This window comes from Puccinia triticina, chromosome 2A, assembly GCF_026914185.1.
Source record: "Puccinia triticina chromosome 2A, complete sequence".
NCBI lineage: Eukaryota > Fungi > Basidiomycota > Pucciniomycetes > Pucciniales > Pucciniaceae > Puccinia > Puccinia triticina.
The window spans coordinates 6,213,768-6,228,027 of record NC_070559.1 but is presented as its reverse complement, the minus strand read 5'-3'; the positions used below and the strand labels follow the sequence as shown (position 1 = coordinate 6,228,027).

General features: G+C 44.9%; 3 protein-coding genes across 3 annotated transcripts; all 3 read right to left on the bottom strand.

Annotated features, from left to right (window-relative positions):
• Positions 1 to 775: 775 nt before the first annotated feature.
• PtA15_2A666 (uncharacterized protein) lies at positions 776 to 2,139 on the bottom strand (the record flags this gene model as incomplete). The annotated part of the gene is made up of 3 exons (XM_053166709.1): positions 776 to 1,057; positions 1,137 to 2,008; positions 2,109 to 2,139. The coding sequence occupies 3 exons, from the start codon at positions 2,137 to 2,139 to the stop codon at positions 776 to 778; spliced, it is 1,185 nt and encodes a 394-aa protein (XP_053017904.1).
• A 1,336-nt stretch (positions 2,140 to 3,475) lies between these two features.
• PtA15_2A665 (uncharacterized protein) lies at positions 3,476 to 4,594 on the bottom strand (the record flags this gene model as incomplete). The annotated part of the gene is made up of 5 exons (XM_053166708.1): positions 3,476 to 3,650; positions 3,736 to 4,010; positions 4,161 to 4,276; positions 4,402 to 4,491; positions 4,576 to 4,594. 5 exons carry the CDS (start codon positions 4,592 to 4,594, stop codon positions 3,476 to 3,478), a joined length of 675 nt encoding a protein of 224 aa, XP_053017903.1.
• Positions 4,595 to 9,760: 5,166 nt separating this feature from the next.
• On the bottom strand, positions 9,761 to 13,991 carry PtA15_2A664 (uncharacterized protein; the record flags this gene model as incomplete). The annotated part of the gene is made up of 16 exons (XM_053166707.1): positions 9,761 to 9,882; positions 9,987 to 10,130; positions 10,213 to 10,310; positions 10,368 to 10,468; positions 10,569 to 10,706; positions 10,769 to 10,899; positions 10,982 to 11,063; positions 11,134 to 11,352; positions 11,440 to 12,043; positions 12,118 to 12,514; positions 12,597 to 12,762; positions 12,841 to 13,127; positions 13,211 to 13,422; positions 13,492 to 13,561; positions 13,632 to 13,704; positions 13,785 to 13,991. 16 exons carry the CDS (start codon positions 13,989 to 13,991, stop codon positions 9,761 to 9,763), a joined length of 3,051 nt encoding a protein of 1,016 aa, XP_053017902.1.
• Positions 13,992 to 14,260: the final 269 nt, after the last annotated feature.

The following is a 14,260-nucleotide window of genomic DNA, read 5'->3' as shown; positions in this document are numbered from 1 at the left end:
GAGTATTCAGGTCCTGCATGTCAACTGTGAGCAGTTGACCCAGTTTCTTTTGCAGTTATGCCTGCAGTTCATGTGTGCTTTTTTTAGTTTTGGCAAAGCCTACCCAAGTTCTGGATAGAGCATGCCTTGAGTTCTTCCAGGTCAACTGTCTCAACTTTTTTCATTTTTTTTTCTTGCAGTGCCTCCCTCTCTCTCCTAAGTAGTTCCTCTTAAGTGAGAACAAGATACTTTGGACACTTGCAAATTATCTTGCTTTCTACATTCAGGAAACCTCACTTGGCTCATAAGCAAGAGGAGAGATGATCACGTAGTTCAAGAAAGAGATCATCACGTAGTTCAAGAAAGCCTGATTGTTCAGAGCTCTCATTCACATACCTCACGTTTGAGTCCTTAGCTCTTATTGGTATTTGAAACCCGTCGGGGATATCCGAGACATGAATCACGACCCACTTTTGTTTTGTGAATCAAGAAGGTTTTGGTGGGCCCGACTGCAACCACTTTTTCTCTTTTGACTTTGTGGGCACCTAATATTGTAGGGTCTTTGCCTGATTATTGTGCAGCACCAAAATGTTGGATCTCTCTTACATTCATCAAAAAAGCGTCTTTCTTTTGTGAACAATTAAGTCATTAGAGAAAAGAAGAGCATGGACAACTCTAGTTAGATCTTACAAGTTTTTTTTTTCTTCTAGTGAGGATTTTTGTCGAGAGCGATCTCAAGAGATGGAAAAAAAGCTTGTTTAGATTTTTGTTGGGAGCAGAGGTGAAGAAGAAAAATTTAAAAAGATGGTTGTTTTAGTAGTTGTTGTTTTTGGATGCGTTCTTTCTTTTTTTGGATGCGCTTGACGATCGAACGTTGCATGTTAAGATTGAACTTCAACCAGAACTTGAGGGTACCGAAATGGTCCAAGAAGTATTCAAGTAGACTGTGAGAGAAGTAGCCGGTGGTGATGAAGGGCTTGGAGTTTGTCGAGACGAGGTTGTTTAAGACTTGTTTGACGTAGTTGCTTGGAGTTGGGATTAGGAAGGTGGCTTTCTTGATCTTCGACATTTCTGATGCCTGTGTTTTGTTTTGTTTTTATCTCTATCATCAGTCTATCCTTTCATCACAGAAAATGGGGAAAAATAATAATACGTACAACGAAGTAGGTGTTTAAAAGCTTGACATCGATCCCTTTGGGTTCCAATTCAGTCCCGAGGGCTTGAGACCAGGTGTATAAGAAACCCTTAGAGCCGGCGTAAGTCGATAGGAGGGGTGTAGGGATAAGCGCACTAAAACTACCGACGTTGAGGATCAAACCTTTCTTGTAGGGTAGCATAAAGGGCAAGACTAATTTGGTAAGGTAGAGGACGGAAAAGATGTTGACATTTAAGAGCGAGTTGATGTCTTGGTCGAGATCGTTCATCTGGAACTCGATCGGTTCGGAGTGGGATAGACCAGCATTGTTGATGAGGATTGAGATGTTCGAGCGGCGGGAAATCGCCTTCAATTTCTCGAGAATTTTCTTCCAATCCTTGCCCTGGATCTGTTCTTGAACCGGCACGTTGAGAGGCTCTGTGAAATCACGTTGGTTGTCGGAGAGGTCGATCGTCTCAACCTCAACCTCGATCGATTGGTTCACGTCCGTCATTAGCTCGTTTTGTAGACTCGTCAACTTGTTGAGATTTCTACCGATCAAGAATAGGTTGAAGCCCGCCTTGGATAACTCGATTGCAAATTCCCTACCAATCCCATTGGTGGGCCCGGTGATGACCGCCCATGATGAGCAGTTCTTTGTTCCCGCCGTCGTCTTTCGATCTTTTTCGTCCTGTCCGAACGCTTGAGTTTGTCGACCCTTGTTTTTCAATAAAAGGTTGGCCTTTAAGGACTCTAATGAGATCTTGAAAGGCTTCGACAATGGCGAAAAACAGAACAAAAGCCTCAGGAAAGATAGTTGATATTTGGCGACCGTCCAGAGGCCGATCAAGCTTAATGAACATAATAAAATCGAGCCTGGTGTCGCGCTGACATCTTTTTTTTTTTTTGGACGAGGACCAGAGCATATCAGAAAGAAGAGAATGGGTTTAGCTTAGTCTATCTAGGCTCTCAGAATATAGTGAAAGAGACTGACTTAGCAGTTCCGCTTGAACGGATCTAGCCATGTCAATTAATCCATTTAACAGCATCTTGCTTCGGTCGATTATCTCTCTGTTGTATTCAATGTGCTGTTTGATAGTCTTTGTGGTATTAGGGTTTGTCTCGTTGGAAGACTAGTTGGGTTGATGTCCCAAGGTGGATCTGTGAGATATTTTTATCTGTGGTTGAAGAAAGTCAGGAGACGAAAGTTGAGAGTGATAGGGCATGTGTGTCTGTGGGCTTACATTGGGGGTTTTACATCAGGCCAGCTCCGCGTCAAAATCAAAGGTGATTTTCAGTTTGCCCCAAGCGAAGTCGAGGGAGTTCAGGAGGAGTATGTAGGACCGCTCAAGAAATGGGGTCCACCACCTGCATCGACAGGGGGAAAGGACATGTGCACCGCCACTGCGGATCTCGGATACTCATTCAAAATTTCAAGACATCCGAGCTGGATCCGGCCCAACGCCGACGGAGTCTGTTAAAACAGCGATCATCCGGCCATGGATTGAACTTTCCCAATTTTTCAACTTCAATTCGGAATTCACCCAGGAAAGATCAACAGTTGATGTCATCTCCGCGAATCGAAATTCTAAACTAGGACGCCGTCCGACACGGCCGACCTTAAAGATTGGCGCAATGGGACAAGTGGTTCATGCTTCTTGCCCTGAACAGTGAAAGTCATTTCCGCACCCGCCGAAGTTTAGTAATATTGTGAGTACAATCCTCTTCTACGGAGAGCGCTCGAGTCCAGCCTCCATGCGTTCAAGGCTTTGTTAACCTAGGCCTGCCGCCTAAGAAGGTTTCCGAAAAAATAAATGTTTTTTTGGATTCTCGGCCCATGCCTTGGTTGTTTGGTTGATCAATTGGTCTATTGATAGCTACCTTGGGGGTTCTGAGCTGCACCATCCTTTGTGGCTGTCAAGCTGAGGCCAGTAAAATTGTCATGAAAGATAGCCAAGCCGTTCAAAGAACATTGCCCCTATCAACTGAACCTGATCATGGGTGAGAAAAAACAGGGTTTTAATGTTGTTATATGTATCGTCATTAATTTGTATAAAAAACGACGGCCGATCCCTGGGTAATGACAACTCAGAAGCCCAATCCACAAATGTTAGACATAATACGCAGTAACACAATCCGTCTAGTCATACTGAATTCGTCATTTTGAGATTCTCATGGTCCAGATAGAGAGAGAGAAGAGATCCGACAAGGGTAGTCTTCACATAACCTACCACTGTCACATTTTTGGCCGAAGGAATAAGGAAGGGTTAGGGCTATGTACAGGGGAACTCAAGTGGAAAGAAAGAGGAAAAGAATATTTTGGTCAACACGTGAGAGAAGGTGCCAGTTCGATGAGATGGTCTATGTGGCAGGGCTGGGGATGGGTTGGGGGACAATCTTCTGGGCGGACGAAGAGTTGGCCGAGGTGCTTGTGACCGGTGGGGCCTCTTGCTCGAGCGGGACGGGCTCAAAGAGGCTGGTGGGCTCGCCTTCTTTGGCGACTGGCTGCTCGGGCTCGGGTTGGGAGGGCAAGTCCCTGAAGGACGGAAGGGAGAGACCGCAAAGATGTTGTCAGTTGGAAGTCACCGACCAAATGGAGGTGATAGAAAGAGCTCTTGTACCAAGTGATCTTGAAGCGTGTCACCCTTGGCTTTTCGGCGAGCACGTTCCGGACCAGTTTAGGGATCAACGGCGGGTCTGGTCTGGCCTTGAGCATCTCATCAGTGACGAGCTCGGTGTCCGGGTAGAGCGCCCGAAGCTCGGGCGTGTCGTACTCGGTGTTGACGTAGTATCCGACTCGTACGAACTCCTTGTTCTTGTACGAGGCCGTCAACAAGATCACTGTGACCCCAACAATGTCGTTTGTGGGGATCTGGCACGGGTCCGGCGCAGCCGCCTACAAGTCCGATCAAGATGGAAACATTTCCAAAAGAAAAAAGATGAGCCGCCAAAAGGCCTCGTTAGAAATTCATGGACGGGCTTCAATGCATGGTGATCGATCGATCGGCCGTGGGAAAGGAGATGAAAGATGATGCTAATCACTTGCCTCGAACGTGAAACTGTTGACGCCCACAGGGACTGGGCCGACCATGCACGTGTCCAGTTCCTGGTCCTTATCGGTCGTCTGAGGGGAGCCGACGTAAATCAACTTCCATTCGATATCTGGTTCGTACAACGGAACGCCAGAAGAGGAAGAAGAAAAGATAAGTCCACAGCCACATGCTCTTGAAGGAGGGCGTCCTCGGCGAACTCTCCAACAGGCCAGCAAAGTGAAGCGAGTGACGTACCATCCTCGAGTGGGGCGATGCATTCGAAGGTGATCTTGAATCGGTATGGGTCAGTAAACTTGGCCGGGTTCTCTAGGACGACGATGTCAGCTGGAAAGACCAGCCGTAAAAGAACCGCGCCAGGTCAGAATGTTATACAATGTCACTCCGACGGGGAGGAATCCAAGACTCAACTGATGTTGATGATCGACATCTTTGGCTGTTGTGGTTTCGTTGAGGCTGATGTTTGGTTAGCCGCTGGTTCCGTGTGTTTCTGCTGGCTGAAGGGTGGTTGGTTATATCTCTTGGAACCCCGCCGCGCCAGCAGTTGCGCGTCTCCCTGCCCTCTCGATACATAACAACGCGTTACATTGATGATATCATCGTCATCTCAGCGTCCTCCCGCTGTAAGCCCGTTCGACAACCGCTGCCCTGATCTCGGCGCTCGGCTTATCATTCTCTCTGACTTGCCGAGGCCGCCCTTTGTCCGGTTGCTCTCTCCTACGCGTCCGTTGGTGTATGGCTCCCTTTGTTCTCAAACCCCCACCACCAGCCAAACCAACCTTACTCAATCCAGACCCTTTCTTCTCGGCCAGCGGCACGCCCAAATTCCAGTTGGAAAATCCCATTGATCTAAACAAGTGATCATGTTGCTATGTTGTATTGAGGAAACAACGGACTTGTGGACTTAGTTCTCCATGAGCTTAATCAACTGATTGTCCTAAATAGAGGTGCTCATAGATGTTTCTCCTTGTTACCAGCAATGTATTTAGGGGCTTGGAAACATGACTGCCAATGGGCAATACTCATTTATTTACAATTTGTATTGATTGAAGACTTCACAGCAAAAGGCTTGCCGCTTAACCCGGAAAGACGCGTCTCCAGTGGGTTGCCACGTGTTAAGTTGCTCAAATCTAAAATTATCAACACGCGGAAATTCTTTCGATCTGTCGGCAAGCGAGAAATCCATCAATTACTTATCTGAACCCCTCAGTATCTACATGCACAACATTTGCACGTTTTAAGCTTTGGTTGGCAACTTCATGGGCGAGTCAAACAAATTTCGCCACTATGACCTGCGCGCCGTCGTGTCCATGTGCAGATTTTTTTCAAGTCCTCATTCCCATCCTTCCCCCGTGACTCATCCTCCCATTCCACCCAACCCTCCCACACCAACATGCCAGCCAAAAGCCTCGGATCTGATTTGCCTCAATCACTACTCAGCATATTCAAGCCTAGAGTCTTAATCATCTTGGAACAACCCAATAGTAATATTCCCAAAAACCTTCCCTGCTCTGCTAGGACCCTGGAAACCCCCTATAGATGTGGGTAACCAAAAATCCAAGATTTTGGCAAAATTTGTACATCGGGGGGCACCGGGGAATGGCTTTTTTTGGCTGATTCATACATTTTCGTGCTTATGCCTGGGGCGAAATTGCCCCGGGGAGCCCAAAATGCCCGAAGGCAAGCAGGGTTCTGCGGGTTTTAGGGGATTTAACTGAGTATCAGCAGAAATCCATACATAAATCATAATGCCATGTTTGGTGCGTACCCTTTTGGGTTCCAAACCCCATTCATACCGATTTTGTGCCTAACATTTTGCAAAAAAATGTGGAAATTCATACATTTAGGTTACCCACCTACATCGGGGGTTTCCAGGGTCCTGCTCCGCTGTTAGTTTACCAAAACAGGAAGTCTGTGTTTAATAATATTTTCTCTCTGGGTTCAGCAAGTCAGTGATGAACATTGCTGCTCATCCTGCCACAACATTTGACTGGACATGACAGTGATGGACACCGCATTAAGGGCCTGTACCATGGGCTTCAATTTTGAAAAATTCTGACTTTTGTTGCCCTCTACACAAAAAGTAAAAACTGGGGGAGGGTTCAATTGTTGAAATTCTTCATATTTGGGCTCAAGACTACATTTTGGCCAGGGTCAGTTTTATTTCTAACAAATTTTGGGAGAAATAAATTTGAAAAATTTCAATTTTCATGACCTATGGTACAGGCCCTAAGATAAAAACAATTTGCAGCACTACAAGAAAAAGACAAGCAACAACCACCAGTTGAAATGCATAGGATCCTGAACCCCTGAATCCCAGACTTCCTCTTTCTCCCCCAAGACTAGACCATAACACCAGCCTGACAGTAACTTAAAGTAATTACTTTTGTTGGCAGGAACCTCTTCTGTGGTAGCCCAATGAATGGAATCTGAGATAACAGTTGTGTAAACCTTGCCCTGTAGCACATGAGGCTGGTAGAGCAAATACTACCAGGACCTGGCAGGTTGCTGGAACTGGATCTAAAAGTTAGAGAACAAACTGATAAGCTTACCTAAGTCATCTAATAGTCTCCTTCTTAAAAAATGAAAGTGCTCAGTTTTGGAATGGTGGACTTGAAGCTCTCAATTCCAGATAAAATGAAAAAGCTTGGCAAAAAGAATTAATCTATTTTGACTGATACCCTGAGGGCTCCAGGCGTGCCACAGGTACTTGAGCTGGTTGGTTCAACACAGGCAGGAGTGGGGGTCACTGTGAGGCCCGGGCTACGTCTGTTCGCTAGTGACTGTGAAATCTATCCAATAGGAAGATTTGTCTATGCTAGAAGTAGCTTATTGGTGAACTATGTATGCTATCTGCAATACAAGCTCAATGAGAAGGGTGAATCTTGTTTTAAAGAGATATAATTTGCTCAAATAAGATTTTGAGTATGGTAGATAAAGAAAAAGAATATTGGGATGAGGAGAGGAAAGAAGAGAAGAACAAGAGCGGAAAGGAAAACATGTAAGGCTTTAGTAAGATTGAGAGAATCGGTAGAATGAAACTCTATGGTTTAATTAACGGAACTCCGCATTTGATGAAACATTAAGGAATGACATCATAACTGGCCAATCGAAGCAATAAATTCTAATAAGATGCTGAGTAATCACAAAAGTATATTAGCAGATTGCTACAGTCACCCTGGGCCCTGGCACACAATACAGTTAGGCTTGAAGCAGTGACCCTGGAGGTGTGGCAGTGTAGCTGTCTAGTATTACGTAATGAGCAAAAACATTGCTTGTATTCCTGTCTAAAGGTGTGGTCATACCCCAATAGTTCCTGGTTCATATCGTGTCTTTGCCTCACGAAGGCACGCTGTAGCAGCGGTAGGTACATATTTTGTCCAGTATTTAGACAGAGCATCTTTGGCTCTAGACAGTGGCTGCTCTGACAAGTTGGGTGAGTCTGGCTCTCCCCATAATATATGAGGGTCATTTCTTATGTCCTCCCTCATTGAAGAGAGGTAAGTACATCTGGCCATTAGGGCATTGTGTATAGCTACTGCTGTGATCCCTTCTACAGTCATGTCTCCTGTACAAACGTAAAAGTAGTACTCTTCGAAGGCATAAACATATGCGTTGTACGCACACCAAAATACTATGTCATTGTATCAAAAGGGCCGATCCATCATTGTCATTTGAGTCTATCTTAGTTTGCTCATATAATTAGCTGAATAAATCACTAACTATTACGGAGCTTGTTTGAAGGAAAATCTGGCACATGTGAAATTTCAGCATCTGGAAATTTTAATTGAAGCTTGGATCAGGCATTAGTTGAATCTCTGGTTGAGCTTTGGATATCTGAGGTTGTTGACATCAACTATGAACAGCTGTGGGAAATCTCAAAGATGAAGCCCCTGAAGGTGAGGGTTGAGAGCCATACAGCCTATTTTTATTTGTGGGGAAATGTAGTTCCAGAAGCTCCAGATATGTTTCTCACCTTGGCCTCAGGGCATGCAGATCTTGGAGGGAAGTCCTCCAAGTTTGGTGCCTTACTCTGCAATGAAACAGTTCAATTTGAATGTGAATTGGAAGTGGCAAGTAGAACAAAAGGGAAAGGCACAAAATTGAGCAGGGGGGTCATTGTATTGAGGTGTGAGATGGCACTTCCCAAAACCCCTTCACTTCAAAAAATACTGGGTCAACTGCTTGCAGTTGACATCCTGTAAGGTTTATTAGTGGCATAACTTGAGCATAAATTCAGAAAGATTGTGCCACACTAAAACTCTAGTGTACTCCTAGAGCTTAGTTAAAGAGAGCAGCTCTTCAAGCACCGCTTCAGTGTGTTATTACCTGTGACATCTTACATATTTCTCCTCTAAGCTCTTGCTCAGCCTAGGAGTTCCACACCGCCACGGGTGCCAAGGTGCAAGTGCCATCTCTAGATGATCTTGTGGAGCAGATCAAACTTTAGCTCTTATTTTCTATGACTGCACCTTGGTGAGTTTCTTGTTTTCTTGATTGTAGGTTTCATTCTTTGTTCCTTTGTATCTGTGACATATTCTTGCCTGTGGCACCACTTTTTCTCTTTATTATATGGTGCCTGTGCACTCTCCCAATTTCTATCACTTGTAACTGTCTTTAATTTTGACAATAAGTCGTTCAGCATGAGATGAATCACTGGTGCTGGAATTGTACTGGTTATCTATGATATGATTGGCCTGCTGAGTTGAGGCTTCAAGATACTCCTTTAATAGCACTCTTCACGTAAGCTAAACACAACGGTGGGCCGCTACGCTACATTTAGTCCGTAGTTCAGCGCAGCGTAGCGGATCTAAACTACAAATGACAGGGTGTTCCGTTAGCGGGCAGTGATTGCCCGCTACCACTAACAGGCACCCCTTGAAACTACAGGGCCTCTATCGCCGCTATCAGCGCTAGCAGTGCTATTCAACCGCTAAAAAAGCTGATAGCGCTGTTAGCGCCCGTTAGCGTAGCGTAGCGGCCCGTAGCGGGCGCTACAACTAACGGCAATGTGTCAGGAACTACGCAACGCTAAGCTAGCAGATAGCGCACACTACGGATAGTTTAGCGTAGCGGCCCACCGTTGCTAAACATCAGCAAGATTGAAATAAAGTTTATCCCATTGTGCCAGCCAATTTGGCTGGGAAAGTATGCTGATGTATATCTCTCACCATGGTCATAGATTTCTTACGTGAACAGTGCTAATAACAGGCCTTTTATTGCTACTAACAGGATACAATAACAGTTATTGATGTTATCCATCACTATTTCCTGGGCAAGTTCCTGTATTGTTAGCAACACAAAAAACAAGATAACAGAAAATGTTGTTATTGTTAGCTGGTTTTGGCTAAAATACACTACACTAACAAATAGCGTTAGTGTATTGGCCCACCGTTGGCACAAGCATATGTAATGAATGTTGAGTATTTTGTGTCCTTCATCATGATTCCTGCGGGTGATAGATTATCAAGACACAAAGATTTCACCGAGTTGACTTCCAATGGCAGACGGACAAGTCAAGATAAAATATTCTTCCAATGGAGAACAAACAAAAGGGATTGAATTATCATGTAGCAAATCATTTCACCCAAGAATGTTATGGTGGCGGTGTTGTCAAGACTTCTGCACATCGAACACAAACCGGACAACCTTCCTCTGCCGTGAACTTCCAGCATCGGGGACATTTCGACCTCCAAGCAGGAACAATAAACAGTTTGACTAAGTACGAGACAACAACAGAAAAACAAATCAATGAGAATGAAGAAAGAATATCCTGAGAAAATCCATGCGCAAACAATCTCATCAGAGCCAGACGAACTTACTGATCAAGTCTTGACGATCACCGAATCTGAATTCGAATGTATGTTGCCAAGCCGGGGCAGCGATATTAAGGACCGTGTTGGTCACATTGGCAGTCTTGCAGACTGATGCATCTGACAGCCCAAACAAGCGGGGTAGTAAGCTATCTAGATAGACAGATCACCCACGAAAAATAGATAAATCAGTAAAATTAGTAACCTCAAGAAATTCGTAACTTCGGCAACTAACCATGCTTTACCAAAATTTCTGCCATTTCGTTTGGTGAATTCCCGATCGCACCGGAAATATCAAGCACCAGTTCAACTTCTTCCAAAGAGCGAAGTTTTCTACCCATCAAGCGTCAGTTATTGAGTTTGAGAAAAATATGGCATTTTTCTACATACTTAGCTTGTCTCAAGACCTCTGCTTCACGCATGATCGAATCTCTTATAGAAATTAAGAATTCCATCTTGTTAGCAATCTTTGAGTCTTTCCAGTCCTCGCACTGTTAACAGATAAATAAGTAAACAACCGATCGGTAATCAATACGGAGATGTGTCATTTCGTAAAGAAATATGGTTGCAGTTACAGATCGAATTACATACCAATGGTGGCCAGCATTCTTCGAAGACACTGGCAGGGTGAGACGGGTTAGACGGAACAAAAGAGAGTTGATGTGTTGCAATTTCTTCAGCTAGATGGGTTAAGATCGGAGCAATAGCGAGTTTGTAGATATCTAGGATCTGCACACACACTGTCAACAATTCTAGCACTATGAGTTCCAGATGCAGTTGATGTCACTCACTTTCGACATCAAATCAAGCACGCGTTGACGTTCCAGATCCCCCTGAGCATTGTTATAAAGTATATCTTTGACCGTTTCGAAATAAAATGACGATAGTGTTTTCGTTGTGAAGCTTGTGACAAGCTGTACCACTGAGAATCAAATACATACCAGAACACAGTGAGTTTCAAGATGGTTTTCATGAGAGAACGAGAATGGTATCCAAGTGCTAACCTTGCTTGAAATCAAGTTCGTTGTAAGCACGTTGGACTGAGTGCTGGAACTCGTAGAGAAGGTGTAGCATGTATCTTTCGATCTGTCCAGATAAACAAATGTTAACTTAACATGATTCTTGAACAGTTTTCGATAAAAATACATTCACTCACTAGCCCAAAATCGTCGCGAGGCAAGCCATCTTTACTCGACTTGACATTTCCATCTCGATACACATTACCAAGTAAGAACCGAGCAGTAGATCTAATTTTCCGAACAGCATCTGAGAGCCGTGAAAGTTGATCGACCCCGATCGTCACATCTTTGCTGAAATCCACTGAGGCCGTCCAAAACCGAAGAACATCAATCCCAAATGCAGGCTGCTTTTTTGTCTAACCTCGAAACGGCAAGGTCAAAACCAATTAACCAAAGTAGTTTTTTTTTCTTACATAAAAAACCAAAACAAGAAAGAGGCGCACTTCATCTCCATTAATCAACTCGAGTGGACTAAGCACGTTGCCACTTGATTTGCTCATCTTTCGACCATGCTTATCTAGCGTGAAACCATGAGTGACAACTGATTTGTAGACCGGATTGTCGTGTTGGTGCGACGGACTCGCAGCGATGAAAGTGAGCATCTGGGACTGGAACCATCCTCGATGTTGGTCAGATCCTTCCAATACCATGTCGGCTGGGGCCCCGTCGGAAGTCAGCCAGGACACGCCGCTATCGAACCATACATCCATCACGTCGGTACCCTTCTTGAATTTGCCTGAAGTGCCAAGTGGGATAAAGTCTTCAACGGGTCCTTTCCACCAATGATCAGTACCTCGCAGTCTTAAAACTTCGATAATCCACTCGACAGATTCATAGGTTAATAACGGCAGGTCGGTTTCAACGGAGTATAGCACTGGGATTGGAACGCCCCAGGGCCGTTGGCGAGATATGCACCATTCAGAGCGAGATTTGAGAAATGATTCGAGGCGGTTTCTGCTTGCCGGAGGGTGAAAATCAACACGCTCAATCATAGAAAGAGCAGCCTTGCGTATATTTTCAAGCTCCACAAACCATTGACTCGTGATTCTACAGAAGGTACGAAAAAAAGTAAAATTAAAATAAATATTGATGTCTTGCATTCGAGTCACTGGAGCACTGACTTCGTTAGAATAGGCTTCTTTGTCCTCCAGTCGTATGGATACTTATGTCGAATTTTAACTTCCTTTCCGATCAATCGTTTCTGCTCTTCTAGCATGCAAATTACTTCATTATTTCCTTCCTCTAGCACTGCTTTTCCATGTAACCTCCTGCTCCATTCCGCAGCACCCCAACCATTGAATTTGCCTTCGTCATCAACAACCTCGATCAAAGGAAAGGTCTCTGAGGGCCGCCGAGTTTTCATGAAGTCGGTGTATGCATAGAAATCTTCCAGCCCATGAGATGGCGCGGTATGTACAAGTCCACTTCCACTCTCGACCGTGACATGCTTTGCACTGAAGATTGGGAGTTCTGAAGGGTTATAATCGTGGTGATACGTGGACGATTCTAGCTCCTCGCCTGGAATGAAATATCGGAGATGTAAAGGTATAAATCAGATAGTATTAGGATAAGGCCATTGTATGAAGACCATAAGCTTAACCACTAAGTTCGCCAACGACTTCCAGCTTCAGCGATCCATCTGAGAGAAGTTCCTTGAGGGCCGGGAGTCGCTCAGTTGCAAATATCACGACTTCCGCATCGGATGATGAGTGATCGGAAGAGAGTTTCACGAGAGAATACCGCGCCGACTTGCTGATTACAACCGCCTGGAGCCCAAAAGGATATGTCATGTTATCTGGAATTGATCGGCACAAGAAGAAGCTGCCGGTGATCTAATAACTTACCTGATTAGCTATCAGAGTCCATGGAGTTGTGGTCCATACGACAGCTTTGAGCTTTGCAGTGAAATCGAATTGTGCTACGATCGCTTGTAAAGCGGACGAAGGATTTACAATATCGAATGCCACGTAAACTGAACGACTCAGATGATCATCTCGATATTCGATTTCAGCTTCAGCTAGGGCGGTTCCTGAAGATGGTGAGAAATGGACAGGTTTCCGGTGCCGGGAGATAAGGCGATTCTTGACCATTTGAGCAAACACTTTGAGCTGTTTGATTTCGTAATCATGATCTTTACATGTCAAATCAGGATAGTTAATATCCTTTATCATCTGGTTGAATCGCGGCCAAATCACTCGATCGAAGCCCACCTACCCAGTGTCCGCCATGCTTTCTCCCAATCTGTTAGTATAGATAGACGATCAAATTGCATCGCTTGTAGTTCAATACCTTCCATCGCTGTTGCCCGAGCAGCATCGCGAGTTTGGACTGAATCGAGTGATTCGGTATCAGGGTGGGTGGCGCGAATTCGCTGGATGGCTTTGAGCTCTATGGGTAAACCATGACAATCGAAACCAGGGAGATAGCTGGTAATACGGAGGGGGTTCTCAGTCTTGATAGACCTGAATCACACCAAGAATAACCCATTTGCTTACTTGATCCGGAAACCGTGCAACAGCTTATTTCGGTTGATGATATCTTTCAATATTTTGTTGAGCGCATGACCTGATGAGAGCGACAGAGAATTAATGATCAATGTTTGAGAGACACGGCAAGCATTGGAGAGAAGACTGGCCCATATGGATCGCGCCGTTGGCGTACGGAGGTCCGTCATGCAGCGTCCAGACGGGTCTCTGCAGTTGTTTACTCTACAAAACAAATGGAAGACATTGTTTGTCAGACTGATGAAGACACTCGAAACAATCAAGAGAAGTCTGAACAGACTAGCCTGCCAGTCCCATAATTGCTTCGTGGTTCGCAGGCGTAACTGAGCTTCACTCTCCTCCGACTTCAGACGACGTAGAGGGAAGTCCGTCCTAGGTAAAAGCAGCGTGTCGGAGTACAGCTTGTTGGTGGAGCTAGGACTTGTTGTTCCATAGCAACGATGTTTGAGCAGATTGAATGATTGATGGTTGGTTGCAATAGTTCGTCTCATCGATAACCGATCCGGGGTAGACTCGACGAGGCTATCCTGTGTGTCGGGTCGAGTGGTGGGTGAGGTAGACAAGGCCTGGGAGGCTTCAAGCAGACGGACACTTGCCACACACTTCAACCTGTTACTATATATCTACCATATGCACATAACTATCTAACAACAATGGGTAGGTACGGTACGGTTATTGGTACCGTAACGGTAGCGTAACTTTTTTTTGCCCGTTAGCGGTACCGTTATCCGTAACGCGTGCGCGGTACGTTACAGATTTT